General features: G+C 42.2%; 1 protein-coding gene across 2 annotated transcripts in view; it reads right to left on the reverse strand.

Annotated features, from left to right (window-relative positions):
• Nucleotides 1-19,463, reverse strand: part of TARBP1 (tRNA guanosine 2 -O-methyltransferase TARBP1) — a 90,277-nt gene that overhangs the window by 43,732 nt on the left and 27,082 nt on the right. Inside the window, exons 11-14 of one of the 2 annotated variants that reach the window (XM_060642845.3) lie at nt 16,526-16,622; nt 15,378-15,550; nt 9,534-9,631; nt 5,714-5,875 (exon numbers count right to left, since the gene is read on the reverse strand). In XM_060642845.3, coding sequence (XP_060498828.3) covers nt 5,714-5,875; nt 9,534-9,631; nt 15,378-15,550; nt 16,526-16,622 — 530 coding nt within the window. Of the gene's footprint in view, nt 1-5,713; nt 5,876-9,533; nt 9,632-15,377; nt 15,551-16,525; nt 16,626-19,463 lie in introns of both variants that reach the window. The other variant, XM_060642848.3, reaches the window with a different exon arrangement.

The following is a 19,463-nucleotide window of genomic DNA, read 5'->3' on the forward strand; positions in this document are numbered from 1 at the left end:
ACCCACGTACGCATTCGGACACATTTCTACGGGGGAGTCTCGCTTTCACTGTCTGGCTGGAGTGTGTGAAGGGAAACAAGGCTCCAGGCGTACATGCAAATAATTCCTCCGCTCAGCTGTTAGCTGCCTCGGGAGAGGGGACACGGCACAGCGACCAGGAGCTACTCATGAACCACGGGGAAGAGGTCTGAATCCCGGCTCTGAACTCAATACCGGCCTGCCTGTGGACACGGCACACCTTAGCTTTCTCACCTGTAAAATGGGGACAATAATAGAATCTACCCTTCAGTGTTGTGACGGTTAAACAGATGGGAGGATTTCACGGGTAGTGCTTGATGCTCTACGGGCAGGAGCGCAAAGGAAGGAAACCAACACGGCCTGGCGTCGCACTGAGACGGGAAACCCATTACTACCACCACCACAGAAGCCAGGAGTGCAGGCCAGAACCCAACACACGGAAAACAGCTGCATCGAGAGTCTGAAAGAGGGCTCCCCAATACTACCAGCCCGAGAGGACCTCTCTGCTACTCATTCCGTTCCTCCCCCCCCCAACCCCCCGTAAAATAAATCCACTATCTCTACGGATAAATTGTGCGTAGCGACACTGTCACCACAAGAAGTAAAATTCAGTGTTACTTTTAGTCAGTATGGTCCCTGTTAACCTTAACATAGTTCAGTGAATTACTAAAACAAGCCACCTTTTAAGAATCACTGTGATAGGGTTCATGATTTTGGTCTACATTCAAAGCTCACAAAGTCCTCTCACGGCGCGAATGCATTAATACATACCGGACAAGATGTGGAAGTACTAATCAGGCTTCCTTATCATTTTCTTTTGGGACAGTTCTTAAAAACAACTTTAAAAACTACATTATTAAAGCAATCATGTACATTCTCTGTTTTAATTAGCAGCCTGGACTTTCTGTGTGCCAGACGCTGTTCAAAAGTCTTAGCATGTATGAGCTCACTTTAACTCTCATGATCAACTCTGTAACCCTCATTTTGCAGTGGTGGTAAATGAGGCACAGAGACGTTAAGTAACTTCCTCAAGGTCACACAGCTAGCAAGGTTAAACACAGGATCCACATCTAGGAAGTCTAACCCCAAAGCCTGTGCTCATAACCACTACGCCTTTTTATGCCATGTTGGCTTTTTTTTTTTTTAATGAAATTTATTGTCAAATTGGTTTCCATACAACACTCAGTGCTCATCCCAACAGGTGCCCTCAAACCCATCACCCATCCACCCCTCCCTCCCACCTCCCATAAACCCTCAGTTTGTTCTCAGTTTTTAGGAGTCTCTTATGTTTTGGCTCCCTCCCTCTCTAACCATTTTTTTTTTCTTCCCCTCCCCCATGGTCTTCTGTTAAGTTTCTCAGGATCCACATAGGAATGAAAACATATGGAATCTGTCCTTCTCTGTATGACTTATTTCACTTAGCATCACACTCTCCAGTTCCATCCACGTTGCTACAAAAGGCCATATTTCATTCTTTCTCATTGCCACGTAGTACTCCATTGTGTATATAAACCACAATTTCTTTATCCATTCATCAGTTGATGGACATTTAGGCTCTTTCCATAATTTGGCTATTGTTGAGAGTGCTGCTATAAACATTGGGGTACAAGTGCCCCTATGCATCAGTACTCCTGTATCCCTTGGGTAAATTCCTAGCAGTGCTACTGCTGGGTCATAGGGTAGGTCTATTTTTAATTTTTTGAGGACCCTCCACACTTTTCCAAAGCGGCTGTACCAGTTTGCATTCCCACCAACAGTGCAAGAGGGTTCCCGTTTCTCTACATCCTCTCCAGCATCTTAGTCTCCTGTTTTGTTCATTTTAGCCACTCTGACTGGCGTGAGGGGATATCTGAGCGTGGTTTTGATTTGTATTTCCCTGATGAGGAGTGACATCGAGCATCTTTTAATGTGCCTGTTGGCCATCTGGATGTCTTCTTTAGAGAAGTGTCTATTCATGTTTTCTGCCCATTTCTTCACTGGATTATTTGTTTTTCAGGTGTGGAGTTTGGTGAGCTCTTTATAGATTTTGGATACTAGCCCTTTGTCCAATATGTCATTTGCAAATATCTTTTCCCATTCTGTTGGTTGCCTTTTAGTTTTGTTGATTGTTTGCTGTGCAGAAGCTTTTTATCTTCATGAGGTCCCAATAGTTCATTTTGGCTTTTAATTCCCTTGCCTTCGGGGATGTGCCAAGTAAGAAATTGCTGCGGCTGAGGTCAGAGAGGTTTTTTCCTGCTTTGTCCTCTAGGGTTTTGATGGTTTCCTGTCTCACATTTAGATCCTTTATCCATTTTGAATTTATTTTTGTGAATGATGTAAGAAAGTGGTCTAGTTTCATCCTTCTGCATATTGCTGTCCAGTTCTCCCAGCACCATTTGTTAAAGAGATTGTCTTTTTTCCATTGGATATTCTTTCCTGCTTTGTCAAAGATGAGTTGGCCATACATTTGTGGGTCTAGTTCTGGGGTTTCTATTCTATTCCATCAGTCTATGTGTCTGTTTTTGTGCCAATATCATGCTGTCTTGATGGTTACAGCTTTGTAGTAGAGGCTAAAGTCTGGGATTGTGATGCCTCCTGCTTTGGTCTTCTTCTTTAAAATTACTTTGGCTATTCGGGGGCTTTTGTGGTTCCATATGAATTTTAGGATTGCTTGTTCTAGCTTCGAGAAGAATGCTGGTGCAATTTTGATTGGGATTGCACTGAATGTGTAGATAGCTTTGGGTAGTATTGACATTTTAACAATATTTATTCTTCCAACCCATGAGCACGGAATGTTTTTCCGTTTCTTTATATCTTCTTCAATTTCCCTCATAAGCTTTCTATAGTTTTCAGCATACAGATCTTTTACATCTTTGGTCAGCTTTATTCCTAGGTATTTTATGATTCTTGGTGCAATTGTGAATGGGATCAGTTTCTTTATTTGTCTTTCTGTTGCTTCATTATTAGTGTATAAGAATGCAACTGATTTCTGTACAGTGATTTTGTATCCTGTGACTTTGCTGAATTCATGTATCAGTTCTGGCAGACTTTTGGTGGAGTCTATCGGATTTTCCATGTATAATATCATGTCATCTGCAAAAAGTGAAAGCTTAACTTCATCTTTGCCAATTTTGATGCCTTTGATTTCCTTTTGTTGTCTGATTGCTGATGCTAGAACCTTCAACACTGTGTTAAACAACAGCGGTGAGAGTGGACATCCCTGTCGTGTTCCTGATCTCAGGGAGCAAGCTCTCAGTTTTTCCCCATTGAGGATGATATTAGCTGTGGGCTTTTCATAATGCCTACTTATGATGTTTAAGTATGTTCCTTCTATCCCGACTTTCTTGAGGGTTTTCATTAAGAAAGGATGCTGAATTTTGTCAAATGCTTTTTCTGCATCGATTGACAGGATCATATGGTTCTTATCTTTTCTTTTATTAATGTGATGTATCACACTGATTGATTTGCAAATGTTGAACCAGCCCTGCAGCCCAAGAATGAATCCCACTTGATCATGGTGAATGATTCTTTTTATACGCTTTTGAATTCGATTTGCTAGTATCTTATTGAGGTATTCATCAGGGATATTGGCCAGGGATATTCTCTTTTTTTACTGGGTCTCTGGTTTAGGAATCAAAGTAATGCTGGCTTCATAGAATAAGTCTGGAAGTTTTCCTTCCCTTTCTATTTTTTGGAATAGCTTGAGAAGGATAGGTATTATCTCTGCTTTAAATGTCTGGTAGAATTCCCCTGGGAAGCCATCTGGTCCTGGACTGATAAGAATACGGTAATTGCAGGGGACTTTAATACACCGCTTACAACATTGGATAGATCATCTAGACACAGGATCAATAAAGAAACAAGGGCCCTGAATGATACACTGGATCAGATGCACTTGATAGATATATTCAGAACTCTGCATCACAAAGCAACAGAATATACTTTCTTCTCGAGTGCACATGGAACCTTCTCCAAGATAGATCACATACTGGGTCACAAAACAGCCCTTCATAAGTATACAAGAATTGAGATCATACCATCCATACTTTCAGACCACAATGCAATGAAGCTTGAAATCAACCACAAGAAAAAGTCTGGAAAACCTCCAAAAGCATGGAGGTTAAAGAACACCCTACTAAAGAATGAATGGGTCAACCAGGCAATTAGAGAAGAAATTAAAAAATATATGGAAACAAATGAAAATGAAAATACAACAATCCAAATGCTTTGGGATGCAGCGAAGGCAGTCCTGAGAGGAAACTACATTGCAATCCAGGCCTATCTCAAGATACAAGAAAAATCCTAAATACAAAATCTAACAGCACACCTAAAGGAAACAGAAACAGGACAGCAAAGACACCCCAAACCCAGCAGAAGAAGAGAAATAATAAAGATCAGAGCAGAAATAAACAATATAGAATCTAAAAAACTGTAGAGCAGATCAATGAAACCAAGAGTTGGTTTTTTGTAAAAATAAACAAAATTGATAAGCCTCTAGCCAGGCTTCTCAAAAAGAAAAGGGAGATGACCCAAATAGATAAAATCATGAATGAAAATGGGATTATTATAACCAATCCCTCAGAAATACAAGCAATTATCAGGGGATACTATGAAAAATTATATGCCAACAAACTAGACCACCTGGAAGAAATGGACAAATTCCTAAACACCCACACACTTCCAAAACTCAAACAGGAAGAAATAGAAAGCTTGAACAGACCCATAACCAGTGAAGAAATTGAATCAGTTTTATGCCATGTTTAAGAAAAACTTATAGGTACTAAAATCTAGAGGAAAATACACATACACATAAGTTATTCCCAAAACAAGAAAGACAAATACTACAATGGAGGCATAAAGAATAGGTAAATAAATGAGTCACTGACCCAAGTTGGGCCCTATAAGGACCGAGCAGATTACTGACAAGCATTGTCAGTGGAAGGAGCGGACAGAAAGCCTAGATGGGGAAGGATGTGGCATGTGCTTGTCGTCCGTGAAGCTCTACGAGGTGGCCTAGCGTGACTACAGCAAAATGGTACTGGTTGGGGGAGGAGTAGAGGGGGAACAGTGTAAGACCAGGGCAGACAATGGGGTCGAGAGGCAAGGATGGGGGATGCTGGATGTGTTAGTACACGTTATATGTCATATATCAGATATTATGTATATGTCACATACCATATATTGTATACATTGAGACACATTAACGTGTCCCTTACTGGTTGGTATGGAGGCAGAGACTCAGTGCAAATCCACAATCTGTATCTAAATGGTCTTTTTTTTTTAATTTTTTTTTTTTTAACGTTTATTTATTTTTCAGACAGAGAGAGACACAGCATGAATGGTGGAGGGGCAGAGAGAGAGGGAAACACAGAATCGGAAGCAGGCTCCAGGCTCTGAGCCATCAGCCCAGAGCCCGACGTGGGGCTCGAACCCGCGGACCGCGAGATCGTGACCTGAGCCGAAGTCGGACGCTTAACCGACTGAGCCACCCAGGCGCCCCTCTAAATGGTCTTAAGACTGAAGTCACCACGCCTTTGTTATATACCTAATATTAGGACAGGAGTCCCAGTCTTCATCAAATATTATGAACAAAGGATACTACGTTAAAGTTAAATTTCAGCAGACACTTTTCATGTCAGAATATTGTATGATAATCAAATACGTATTCTACATACGCCTCATTCAACCGAACTATACACCCTGAATCAAGGATTACCTGTCCATGGTCCATCTCTTGAAGATGCCGAATGGATGCATTTTTCAAAGGAGAAATAACTCTCCAAATGGGGTTGCCTCGTTTCCACCCAACCTTCGAATGGAGATTTATAAGCTCAGTTAATACCGTCAGGTATAAATGGCAACGGTCCAGATCGGAAACCTAAGACAGACAACAAAACACGTTAACATGCAGGGCTCGTGGTTTTCATCAACCTGTGAGAGTTCAGACAGAAAATAAATTACCTTATTTAAATGCAGTAAAACAAGATACTAATAAGAGAAAACAAGCCATCTCCTCCAAGAGGCCCTCCATAATCTCCCCGAGCAGAGCTGAAGACTTCCTTCCCTGTGCTGACACAGCGACTGCACTTAACGCAACTGCAGCACACGTCACCATTTACTCCTCTTGCTGGCACTCCGATCACGAGACCCTGGAAGGCAGAGACTGTGTCCTACCAACTCTTGCGTCCCAGGGCCAACACGTCATAAATAATGACAACTAGAACAAGGAAACTGCCTTTGTTTCAGGCAGATTGCGACACTCTGTTCTTACTAGGAAGGCTGCGGTCCCACCTCCCTAAGACGATGACTGAGTTTCAGAGAGGACACACGGCTCACCCAGCATCTCAGGGCTGGTGTGTAGGAGAGGTGGAACTGAACGCCTTGTATCTGAGACTCGTAGACACGTGCTTCAGTCCAGCTCTACCACCCACCGGCCCCGTGCTCTAACCTCCGCAGGCCTGATCCCTCATCCACAAAATGTGGAGGGTAACGTCCACCCGTCACGGGGGTTCTGAAACAACTGAAAGTATGCTAAGTGGAGGAGCCCCGAATGGCGGGCCTGATGATTACTACCGTGCTCTTTACGGATGATATCCTCGGAGGCCTTCCACCACACCAGGAAGCACAGAACTCATCCATTTAATCAGTTTTTACTGAGCAACCACCACATGTGAGGCACTCCAAGGGCCGGGCCCCCGGGGCAGACAGGAAGGAACAGCTGCAGGAGCTGGTGGAGACCGGACACTGGGGTGAGACTGAGGGACAGAGTGCCAGGGAGGATTCTTAGAAACTGGCTGGATGGTGGTACATTCACTGAGAAGGGAACGGTGAGGGCTTCAGTTCTGAATGGCTTAAGTGTGACAGATGCAACTGGGCCATCAAAGAGCTCTAGGCTGACGGGGCGGTAGGCTGGGGAAAGCAGCTGGCGGTGAAGACAGAGAGGTAGGGTCCCTGGCACCACCAAAGCTGGGGGTGCAGCCTAGAGGGCCTCCCTCAACAGAGGAGACTGAGAAAATAAGGGCCCGGGCCACCCTTACAAAAGCGCCGACGTTCGGGGTGCCGGGGTGGCTCAGTGGGTTGAGCGTCCAACTTCAGCTCAGGTCATGATCTCATGGTTCACAGGTTCAAGCCCTGTGTCGGGCTCTGTGCTGACAGCTCAGAGCCTGGAGCCTGCTTCGGATTCTGTGTGTGTGTGTGTGTGTGTGTGTGTGTGTGTCTCTCTCTGCCCCTCCCCCACTCGTGCTCTCTCTCGCTCGCTCTCTCTCAAAACAAAACAGAACAAAACAAAAAACGCTAAAAGTGCTGACGTTCAAGTCTACGTAGTAGAGAACGGACGTTCAAACAGAAGTGGGGGAGACGGCAGAGCGATGGGGCCACAACCAGGACAGGAAGGTGTCACAGACGCTGAGGACGCCTGGTGTTTCCAGGGGGGAGTGGTTGATGTGTCCAGCGGGGCTGAGGAGTCAAGGAAACTAGGACTTGAAAAGCACCCATTTGGTTTATGACAACTTTAGAGACAGCTATTTCCGTGTGACAGAAGAGGCAGAAATCAGAGAACAGAGTGGCAGGGCGTGTTTATAAACAAGCTGACGAAGAGAGGAAAACTGAAGGGACCGTGGAATTGAGAGGGTCTTTAAGATGAGGGGCTCTTAAGTTGTTTCAGTGCTCATGAAAAAAAAATCCAAGAGACAAGGAGAGGCTGAAAATACGAGAGAGAGAGAGAGAGACAGAGACAGAGAGACAGACAGAGAGAGGAGGGAGGGAGGGGAGAGAGCGAGAGGGAGGGAGGGAGAGAGGGGATGGACAACCGTAAGGTTCTTGAACGGATGGAACAGTGCAGACCGCTGTGCTCTACAGGAACCCGGGAAGGTGGGAGATGGGTTCAGGTGTGGCAGCTGCTGGTCCCACGTTGGGGGGATGCAGCGTTCCCCGGGGGGGGGTGCAGTGTGCCTGAGGGGGGGCAGTGCGCCGGAGCAGCCTGCAGCCGAGCGAGGGTCCTCCCTCGCTCCGATTCCACGGCCTCACGTAGGCAACTCGAAATCAGCCATGGAAACTGATGTGATACTACGAACCTGTCTTTTTTTTCCCTGAAAGCCGGTTGTTAAATAAAATCACATTAATCCTTCCCCCTTTTTCTTTTAAAAGTTTGTTTATTCTGAGAGACAGAGACAATGCAAGTGGGGGAGGGGCAGAGAGAGCAAGAGAGACCGCGAGAGCGAGAGAGAGAGAGAATCCCAAGTGGGCTTTGTGCTGACAGCCCAGAGCCCGACTTAGGGCTTGAACTCATGAAACCACAAGATCGTGACCTGAGTGGAAATCAAGAGTCTGATGCTTAACCAACTGAGCCACCCGGGTGCCCCTAGTCCTTCCCCCTTTTAAAGCTATTTTTAGCTTTAAATTCCAAACAAACCAAAACAGTTATGTTCTGTAAGGGGTACATGGAGGCTCATTATACTTCTTTTGTGTATGTCTGAAAATTTCCCTAATAGAAAGATAATGTAATACTGGTGGTAATAAAGTGACATTGACGCAAAACAAACCCAAAGAGTTACTTCTTTATGAACCGCCCTCTTCGGAACATATGCGTAGCAATGCCACTATGAGCAACTGCTTAATAAGAAGAAAGCTAAACACCCCCCCCGCCCCCGACTCCAACGGGCTTTTTCTCCATATATCTTTGCCTTCCTGTCGTAACAATTCAGGTCTTGCAGCATAAAACTTGTCTTTTTTGTATTTTCACACTTGCCCATGAGGCTTTCAAATGTACTTAAGTGAGTATTCTAAAGAAAAGGTGAAATAAGCATATTTTCACGCTTTGTTCACAATCTATTGATTCTAAACCCTTAACATTCATCCCTAGAGATTTCAACCAAAAAAAAAAAAAATGAAGAATAAGCATTCCTACATGAATTGGCATTTTCAAAATATTCTTGAAGAAAAAGGGAAATTACTTTCTTTCCTTTTTTTTAATTCCAGCATAGTTAACATACAGTGTTATATTAGTTTCGGGTGTTATTTTTCTCAGCTGTCCTAGAAGGAACAGTCTGTGGAGAATAGAGACAGAGCAGGTAAGGAGGACGCTTACCTCAGAACTGACTGCTTTCTACTCTGTGTTTCAGAATCACTTGCAGAGCTTTGGAAACATACATGGACTATTACCTGGTCCCACCCCAAACATCCCAAATCAGAATCTCTGGATCCTACGAACCAAATACACATCGAATATGCTAAATATTCCAGATATGTTACACCATGCAAAACTCCCTAGCCCCTGGGAAGTAGATGTATTATCTCCATCTTGCAGATGAGGAAACTAAGGCTCAGAAAAGCTACATAACTTTCCCAAGGACTTGGTTATGACTCAGATGGAATGAAAGTAAGGAGGAGACTCCGAAGCTTGTGTTTTTTTCTGCTTCCTAAGGTGTCTTCTCCAGAAACTATCACATTAGTTTTCTCAATTTAATACAGTGCCTGCCAGTAAGTAATCACTCAAATATTGACGAAAGGAATGAAAAGTGACTCCTAGGAATACTTACACTGCTCAGTTCATTCATGGTAAGCCGTCGGAGAATAAATTCAGAAATGCTCTCTGCAGTAGACATGACAAAGTTCTGAAGAAGAGTAGACACCTCATCTGTACAGGAAAAAAAGTGTGCAGCTGAATGACAGATGTTAAGTTCCTCGGTACAAGAAAAATGCCAGATTTTCTAGTAAAAGTACATCTATGTTAAGCACGTGAGTGAATCACTAACCAAAACTGAATTCCAATAAAACAACAGTCATTAGTATTATGGGGAAATCTTTAATTCACCTTAAAACTCATTTAGGAGTTTTAGTTCTGGATAAGATGGAACAGGGACACACCAGCCTCTCTCACTATAAAACCCAGACTGAATAACTGAGCAGCTATGTGGAGACTCTACAAGGTAGAAAGTAGTGGGAGGATTCAGAAAGCAGTAACACCACACACAGTGACCTGGGTCTTCCTGCAGACTGGAACCACGTGCAGGAGCAGTCAAGAAAGCAGGCAGCCTGATGGGCCCTAACTTTCTCATCAGAGAATGAAAAGGGGGGAACCCCAGAGGAGCAGACAATGAGTCCTTAGGAGATTCCTGAGAGAGAGGTACTCAGGTAAATAGCCCCAGAAAGTGGTCTGTGAACTGCTGGGCTCCCCCCGAGCTGCCCTGCATGGACCGGCTACTAAGCAGCATCCCAAAGACTTTCGGAACTCAACTAACAGAGAGACAGCTGCCCACGTCCCAGACTGGCCACTGGGAGGATCACATGTCAAGGTCAAGACCACACCACAAAGGATCGGAAAACAAAAGTGACAGCAGAACGAACGTGCACAGAAGATGGGACATCGGGAATTGGGGCTGAACCTGAAGCTGACTGTCATCGACACAAGAATATCAACGTTCTCCACAGGATGTAAACAAGACCCAGAGTCTCCTAACACGATATTCAACATCTCTAGGATACGATCCAAAACAAGAGGGCACATGAAGCATCAGGAAGTTCCTACCCCACGAGGGAAAAGACAATCTACAAAAGCCAACAAGATGATGCAGACTCTAGAATAATCTGACAAAGACTCCCAAGCAGCTAATGATAAAATGCTTCAACAATCAATCAATACACCCTCTGGAAACTTATGGGAAAATAGAAAGTCTCAGCAAAGAAATGTAAGATATACCCAAAAACCAAATAGGAATTTTGTAGTTGAAAAGTACAATTACTGTAATTTTAAAAACTCACTGGATGGGAACAATAACAGAAAGGAGATGCAAGAAAAAAGAGTTTGTGAACTTGAAAACAGACCAACAAAATAAAATAAATCATATGCAATATGATAGAGTATAACCAAACTGCTGAAAAACTAAAGACAAAGAAACAACCTTGAAAGCAGAGAGAAACAGTGTTATTACCTACGCAAAGAACACTTGGAATTACCAGAGAATTCTAATGGCAGCCAGAAGCAAATGCAGTATTTTTAAATTGCTAAAAGACCCGTGAAACCAGAATTTTATATCCAGTAAAATATTCCTCAAAAGGTGAAATAAAGACACTCTCAGATGAAAAAAAAACTAAGAATTCACTGGCAGCAAACCTGTTCCAAAAGAAATGCTAAAAGCTGTTTTTCAAACACAAAGTATATGATGCCCCAGGAAAACACGGGGCATCAGGGATGAAAAAAAAGCAAAAGAAACCACAAACATCTAGGTAAATACAATAGGCTACACTCATGAAATCTTTAAAATCTCTTTGATGGTTAAAAGCAAAAATTCTAACATTGTCTGGCAGTTTTCAGTAAATGCAGATAGAAGACAACTATAATACATGGGGGAGAAAGGGGCAAAGGGAGTCCATAAGGTGGTCAAGTTTCTACATTCATTTCAAGCAGTAAAACATTAATTCTAAACAGACTGTTAGGTATGCACACTGTAATCCCTATAGCAATCACACACAAACACACACACAAAGCTTTAGATGTTTAGTAAAAAACACAATGGGTAAATTAAAATGGAATACGAAGTAATGTTCAAACTGCCCAAAACAAGCCAAAAGAGGGAAAGACGGAAATGAAAAACGGGAATAAACAGAACACAAAAAATAAAATGACAGACCTAAACCCAAACATATATGTAATTACATTAAATGCGAATAGTCTACACCAACTAAAAGACAGTGTCAGAATGGCCAAAAAATCATGACATATGCTGTCTGTAAGAAATTCACTTCAAATCTAAGGATGTGAATAGAATAAAAGTAAAAAAGCCAGGGAATAATACTATGCAAATTCTAATCCGAAGGAAGTAGGAGTGGTTATATCACTACCAGGCAAACTAGACTTCAGAGTAGAGGAAATAACCAGGGATAAAAAGGGGTATTACATATTGAGGAAAGAGTCAACTCACCAAGAAAACACACTCTTCTCAACATGAACACATAGGCACCTAACAACAGAACTGCAAAATACAGGACGCCAAACCAACAGAACTAGAAAGGAAAAGAGGCAAACTCAAACTCAGACCTGAGGACTCCAGCACTCCCCTCTCAGTAACAGAGGAAACAGACACATCAAGTATATAAAATTGAGATGCACCACATAAGTCTTGGATCTGACATTTATAGGACACTCCACCCACCAACGGCAGAATACACATTTTTTCCAGGTACACGTGGAACAGTAGCTAAGACAGACCACACCCTAGATCATAAAACAAACCTTAATGAAGTTGTAAAAACTGAAAAGCGTACAAAGTATGCTCGCTGCCTAGAATAGAATAAAAATAACAGAAAGATGATAAGAAAACCTCCAAACACATTTCTAAGTGATTCATGAGTAAAAGAGAGAGTCTCAAGAAAAGTTAGAAAATACTTTGCACTGAAATACAACACACCAAAAGTTTTGGGATGCAGTTAAAGCAAAACTTAAAAAAAAAAAAAAATCATAGCATGAGAGGTCATTTTCAAAAAGACCTAAAATCTACAACCTAAACTTCCACCTTAATTTTTTTTTAAATAGGCAAAATAAACTAAAAGCAAGCAGACAGAAGCAAACAAAAAACAGGAAGGAAATTGGAAAAAAAAAAAATCAACAGGGGCGCCTGGGTGGCTCAGCTAGTTGAGCGTCCAACTCTTGGATTTTGGCTCAGGTCATGATCTCACAGTTTTTGAGTTGGAGCCCCACGTCGGGCTCCGTGCTGATAGCGTGGAGCCTGCGTGGGATTCTGTCTCCTTCTCTCTCTGCCCCTCTCCCACTTGCTTCCACTTGATGCTTAACTGACTGAGCCACCCACGGGCCCCAAATTTAAAAAATTTTAAACACAGGGCACCTCAGTGCTCAGTCAGTTGGGTGTCCAATTCCTTGATTTCAGCTCAGGTCAGGATCCCAGGGTCATGAGATTGAGCCCCGCATTGGGCTCTACACTGACATTGAGGAGCCTGCTTGGGATTCTCTCTCCCTCTCTCTCTGCCCTTCCCCCACTTGCGCTCGCTCTCCCTCTCTCCAAAACAAATAAACAAACTTTAAATAAATGATTTAAAACACAATTCAGTCAAAGTTGCCCCAAAGAGCATACTGCCAAGCCTCAATCCCAGCAGCTCACAGTAAGTCTACCTGGGTATTTCTGACTTTACCCTTATTTCTTCACTGCCCCTGGTACTGGTAATTAATTCCCAGACTGGTTCCTCATTTATAAAATGGAAATAACTCTTTTCTATTTTCCTCTTCCTTCATAAAAGAAATCTTTCAGGATTAAGGTCTAGTTACAGTTAACGAAGCTTGATATGGTTTACCAGTCAAATGGAAGCCAACGGCTATCAAAATCAGACAGTATTTCCCTGGCTCTTCCTTGGTGACGTAAAGAGAGATATGCCTGAGGTACAACAGGAACACTGACATTCTGCGGGAAAGAATATAAAGCGTGTACACATTTAGGGACGCGAAGCTGGAAAGAAAGACACTTTTCACGACCTTATAAAGCTGAATGTGCACGTACCCTAGGAACCAGTACACAACGCTGGAGAGAGACACACACAGGCCCACAAGACATGCAGACACCTGTTGGTGGCAGCACACATGTGACAGTCATAGCTACACTCCAACGTCCAGCACTAGGAAAGCGCATAAATAGTGGTGCCATCATACGAAAGATTACACAACGGGGAAAGTGACGAAGTCTAACAAAGGATGTGGAGGAAGCTTAGAAACACGTGAAGTGGCCAAAGTTACAGAAGACTTCCTACGGTGAAGTGACATTTCTGTAAAGCTCAAAAGCAGGAAAACTGGACAGTACGTTGTTGAGGAATATCTACAGATGAAATAAACCCATTTTTTAAAGTGCACGGAAGTGATAAAGACAAAAGTCAAAATTAGGAGGCAAACAGAGGGGACTGGGGGGTAACAGGTAACATCGTTCTTAGCTTGGGTAGTAAGTTCACAGGTGTTTGATTATCGGGCATCGTAACTTACATATAACATCACACACTCGTGTGTGTGTCAAATACCACAGTTTTCCAAATGGTGCCTATGACCCAGTCCTGCACTTGAAAGCACTGACCTTAGTACAAACAGTCAACACATGTCAAAGGAACCCAAATTTATGGCCTTAGCGAGTTGAAAAGCTTATAAAAAGTTACCATTACATGCGTCCAGCACCTGATTCTCCTGCCAGTATCAAAAATATCAGAATTTGGAAACTGGCTTTAAAAGTTCACAGGCACACGTTAAAATATAATCCCATTAGTGTTTTCCTCAGGCTTAGCCTCACAGCAGCGCTTCTCTAGGATTTTCACACAGCAAATTTCTAAAATTTCTAAATGGTGAGAACGGATTGGGAATCAAGGCTCATCCATGAATATTCTTGTCTCTAGTGTCTGTGGTTTCCAGCTACTGTTCTGCATATATCTTTGTTTAAGGAGAGACGAACTCAACGTTTCCATTACCACCACACTTTCTGTATGAATTATTTTCTACTTAAAAGGTACTTAGAGGGGCGCCTGCGTGCCTCAGTCGGTTAAGCGGCCGACTTCGGCTCAGGTCATGATCTCGCCATCCGTGAGTTCGAGCCCCGCGTCGAGCTCTGTGCTGACAGCTCAGAGCCTGGAGCCTCTTCGGATTCTGTGTCTCCCTCTCTCTGAGCCTCCCCCATTCATGCTCTGTCTCTGTCTCAAAAATAAATGTTAAAAAAAAAAAATTTAAAAAAAAAAAAGGTACTTAGAGGGGCACCTGGGTGGCTCAGTCAGTTCAGCATCTGACTTCGGCTCAGGTCATGATTTCATGGTTCATGGGTTCAAGCCCTGCATTTGGCTCTGTGCTGACAGCTCAGAGCCTGGAGCCTGCTTCAGATTCTGTGTCTCCCTCTCTCTCTGCCCCCTGTCCCTGCTCGTGCTCTCTCTCTCTCTCTCTGAAAAATAAAGATTAAAAAAAAAAAAAAGGTACTGTCAAGACCAATGTATTTGAAAACAACTCTTTATAAAATAACTACCATTCTCACGCTTTAGCTTAATTTCTGCAACATCTATCATAGTGGCCATGAGAAAGGGATCTTGCTGTAACATATATGAAATAGGGATCATTTTCATGGTCTGGAAATCAATGACTGAGCATAAATGGGAAAAAAAAAAAAGACAAGCAAAGAAGATCAGGTTGTAAAATCAACAGTAACTGGCACATATGTAAAGGCTATGTTTCAGCTCCATGAGGGCAGGGGGCTTGTACCTTCACTGCTGGATCCCCAGTACCACCGGGAAATAGTCGATATCTGCTGAATGCATAAAGTAATCCTCTTATTTCAAAAAGGCAGGAATGTCCTCTCATTCCAAACACCAACAATATACCAAGCAAGACACCAACAGAAACTATTTGTCCTCACCATCTTGGGTACTGGAACCTTTCAACATGCAAGTGTGCAATAACTTCACCAGCAACTGCAGGCATCTGTCAGTTTTCAGCAAGGGCATGTAGGCATTTGTGCCCAACTTCATAAGGGATTCCAGAAGAGGATCTAAGAATATCCTTAATACATTCTGTGTTCTCCGCTTTTCACTAGATATTAAAAGACATGCCCAAATCAAGCATTTCAAAACCATGAAGAAATTCGTTTCCATCTATAACTTGTGGAACTGGTTATATAACTAATGGATTCAGTTAGACAGAATTAGTCTTATAGATGATGCAGACACGTAGCACCTGTTAGGACTGACCTCTCCCTCCGGCCTCTTCGCTGACCTCTCCAGTCTGTGCTTTCTCAGGGAGTACAGCATTGCACTCACAAAGAAAGCACAGGGAAGAACGTTCCACACTCAACTTTAAGCACAAGTATAAAGGGAATCCTACATCCAATTCATTCGGAAATTAACATGCTGAGACCCTGCTACAATAATTTAAAAACAAAACAAAACAAACATATGCTAGCCAAGGAAATGAGATGTTAACAAAAAATACAAAGAATTAAGGATTTATAAAAAAAAAAACATCATAACCAACTTTAGTACTAAAGCTTTGTCTAGAAAAGAGATTTGATGTGAATCGAATTAACTGCATATCATGCAAACACACTAGCAACTGGAAGTTGCTTTCTGCAACAATCATAATCTGGTGAGAACCGATCTGCACACATTTTCAAAATATAAATGAGACTGCTTTATCTTTATTACATTAATAAAAAGTACACGTTTTACAAATGTGTTGGGTTTGACCAACCCAGTAAATTTCTTTACCCAATCATATGCGAGAATCTTAAAATCTGTTCTAATATTCTTATATAAAACCAGTGATTACTGTATATAGTGTTTCTGACCTTCTCGAACAGCTGAACTTACTAACCTAAAAGCCTAATAAGGCCCTATTCATATTAATTTATTGTTAATTTTAGGCATTTCTTTAGTGTACTGACAATGCTCTAGTTTCTTCTTTTAATACCCTGTGATCAACTCCATACAAATAATCATGGAAAAGTCTGAACAGGTACCATAAATTTGATTAGCCTTTTTTTTTTTTTTTTAGCTTGGAAACACTTACCTGTATTGAGACTTCATTCCTTCCACATCTACAGCCAACAAGACCATCATTGCAACAAGCTTGGCTTCAAACCAGTCAGGCATAAAGCAGTTTTCTCCTGCTTGAATAATAATAGTCAAGGTTTGCAAAGTGTTAACAAAATCCTTCAAAGATGAGGTTTCAAAACAAAACAGCCAAATGATTATGTCTTATCAATATCAGATTATAAGAGCTGAGATGAAATGCAGGACAACACCTTACAGTATAGCTCATCATTATACGTGTTTAAATACAAACAAACAGGGGCACCTGAGTGGCTCAGTGAGCTAAGCATCCCACTTCAGCTCAGGTCATGATCTCACAGTTCGTGTGTTCGAGCCCTGCATCGGGCTCTGTGCTGACAGCTTAGAGCCTGGAGCCTGCTTCAAATTCTGTGTCTCCCTCTCTCTCTCTCTGCCCCTCTCCTGCTCACGCTCTCTCTCTCTCTCTCTCTCAAAAATAAACATTAAAAAATAAATAAAACAAAACCAATGCCTTCTGCAGCACACAGATAAAGGAGCTGACCTAGGTGCTGAAGACACAATGGCTCCTGTGCTAACGGAATCTACGTTGCCTTAGAGGAGAAAAACATTCGTCAAAGAACAATGAAATGTAAAATGACAACTGTAGTGACTGGTATAAAATGTCACGAGGGAAGTGCACACTAGGAGGCTATGCCCTCCTCTCTCTGGGCAGTAAAGAGAAAGTCCCCTGAAGAACGAGTAGGCTGAGCACAAAGGCTGGGAAAGAGTACAGTAGTTGAAGGGATGCAAGGCCTTCCCAAGTTAGGAAGAGCACATCAAGCGTCCTCTGAAGCAAGCCGTGCTCCAGGAGATAGAGGGGCACCCATGCAGCAGGGACTCACAAGTGCGAGGAGTGCCAAAGATGAGGTTGCAGAAACAGCCAGGGAAGAGACCAGAAGACTGAGCTGGCCATGCAAAGAATTCCTGTCTTGACCCTAAAGGCAAGGGAAGCCACTGGAGGTTAAAGTGAAGGCATATAAAACAAAGGGAGGAAACATCTGTAGATCCAAATTAGTAGTTTGAACAGATTTCTCCAGGCACAATGTGGGAGACAGACTGTAGGGGAAGCAAGAGGAGATTCAAGTGGATGGGTTAAGAGACAATTCTAGTATTTCAGTTGAGAGAAGAAAATTCCCTAAAATGTAACCAGGAGGAGGATGGAATAGGTATGGACACAAAGGCTCTGGAGCTTCAGACGTGCGTCTGAACCCGAGTACTGTGCTCGTTAGCTGTGGGACCCTGGAATAACTAACTGCTTATCCTCTCAGAAAACTTAGGTCTATGCTGAAACTAACCTAACACTGTGTGTCAACTACACTTTAAAAAAAAAAAAAAAAGTTTAGGTCACCTTCTATGAAATCAAGCTAACAAATAAGACTTTCTTTGGGTTTATTATAAAAATACATGAAAAGTTTTTAGAATAAGTTTTGGAAGAGAGAACATGGTTAACAGATAAAATGAGTATTTCCCATCTCTGAAAGCCAGTTAAATTAAAATAAGGCATGAAGAGAAGATTTCTTCTTTATTCGTGGTATATTACTATAGTGAGGTCACACTTTTCACCTCAATTTCCAAGAAAATTTTTGGCAAGAGATCTAGTTTTCCAGCCCAGGAGTTTAAATACTTAAACCATTTTCTTAAACACTCTAATATATTTTGGGGATAATTTATTTTGATACAAATTTATTGGAATAGTACAGAAGATGGACAACAGTAAAAACATGCTTGCATGTAGGAGAACTCAGTTAAAAAATACAACAAAAGGAAAAACTTTGTTAGATATTTTAAAAAATCTTATAAATGGCACTTAGTTGCTGTCAATAAAAAATATGGTCATATTTATTAAAAAAAATCCCAATGTTGGTGCTATCTAGAAAAATTAAGTAAGCCACATTTATCAGTGTAAAGATGAGTTATTCAAACTTATTCTCTGCAACACTTTTTCTCATTAATGCTTTACATCCCACATTTACACTGAAAATTCATTTATAAATACAGACTAAAATGAAATCAAATGCCAATATGCTCTTCAGTTCCCTCTATGCTTTTTTTTTTTTTAAGTTCCCTCTATTTTGAAGAGCATTTATATAATCAGATACCCTTGACCTCACAGGAGGTGGAGGGGGTGGGGGTGCTATTTAAGAAGGAAACCTTTCCAAATCACAGTGGCCCTTAAGCGTCTTCTCCACTTACACAGCATGTGAGCAGGAAGCCTTTGTATGTAAATACTACACGTTTTGGTATGAACAGCACATGCTGGGTCCTCAAAGTGGCTACCCTGACCGTTCTCACTTCCTCCGGCAAAATACCAAGAGCACAGTTCTAGAAGCACAGATCCTGTCTGAATTCTTGAGCAATTTTTCACCTTGGATACCAAAAGGGAAGGTTATAAATGAGAAGTTTAGTGGATATTTAATGCCTTCTGCTGTCAAGGAACGCCACAGTACGAGGCCAGTAATAACTGGGCGCCTTACTCCTCCAGAGGAAGGCACACCTTTGCAGGGAATTTTGCGGCAGGTTGCTTCCTGAGTACTTTGTCACCATACTAAGCAGATCCATGCTTCAGTGCAGTGGGTCTCAAACTTCAAAATAACTGGAGACTTTATTAATACAGAGGGTCAGCTCCTACCCAGAGTTGGATTCAACAGGTTTGGGATAGAGCTGGAGAATTTGTATTTCGAAACAGTTTCCAGGTGATGTTGGCATGGCTGGTCTGGAAACCATACTCTGCAAACAACTGGCAGAGAATTCCTATTTATGCTCTGTTTTCTCTCCCTGGAGCTAGAAAAGTGGAGGCAACAGTGGTTTTAAGGAAACAAAAGAATCGCTGGCTATTATTAATCACCTTGATGCAAGTTAGCCCTGAATCACCAGTCAAACCTTGCCACCGTGCATTT

Source organism: Panthera onca, chromosome D2 (assembly GCF_046562875.1).
Source record: "Panthera onca isolate mPanOnc1 chromosome D2, mPanOnc1 haplotype 2, whole genome shotgun sequence".
NCBI classification, from domain to species: Eukaryota; Metazoa; Chordata; class Mammalia; order Carnivora; family Felidae; genus Panthera; species Panthera onca.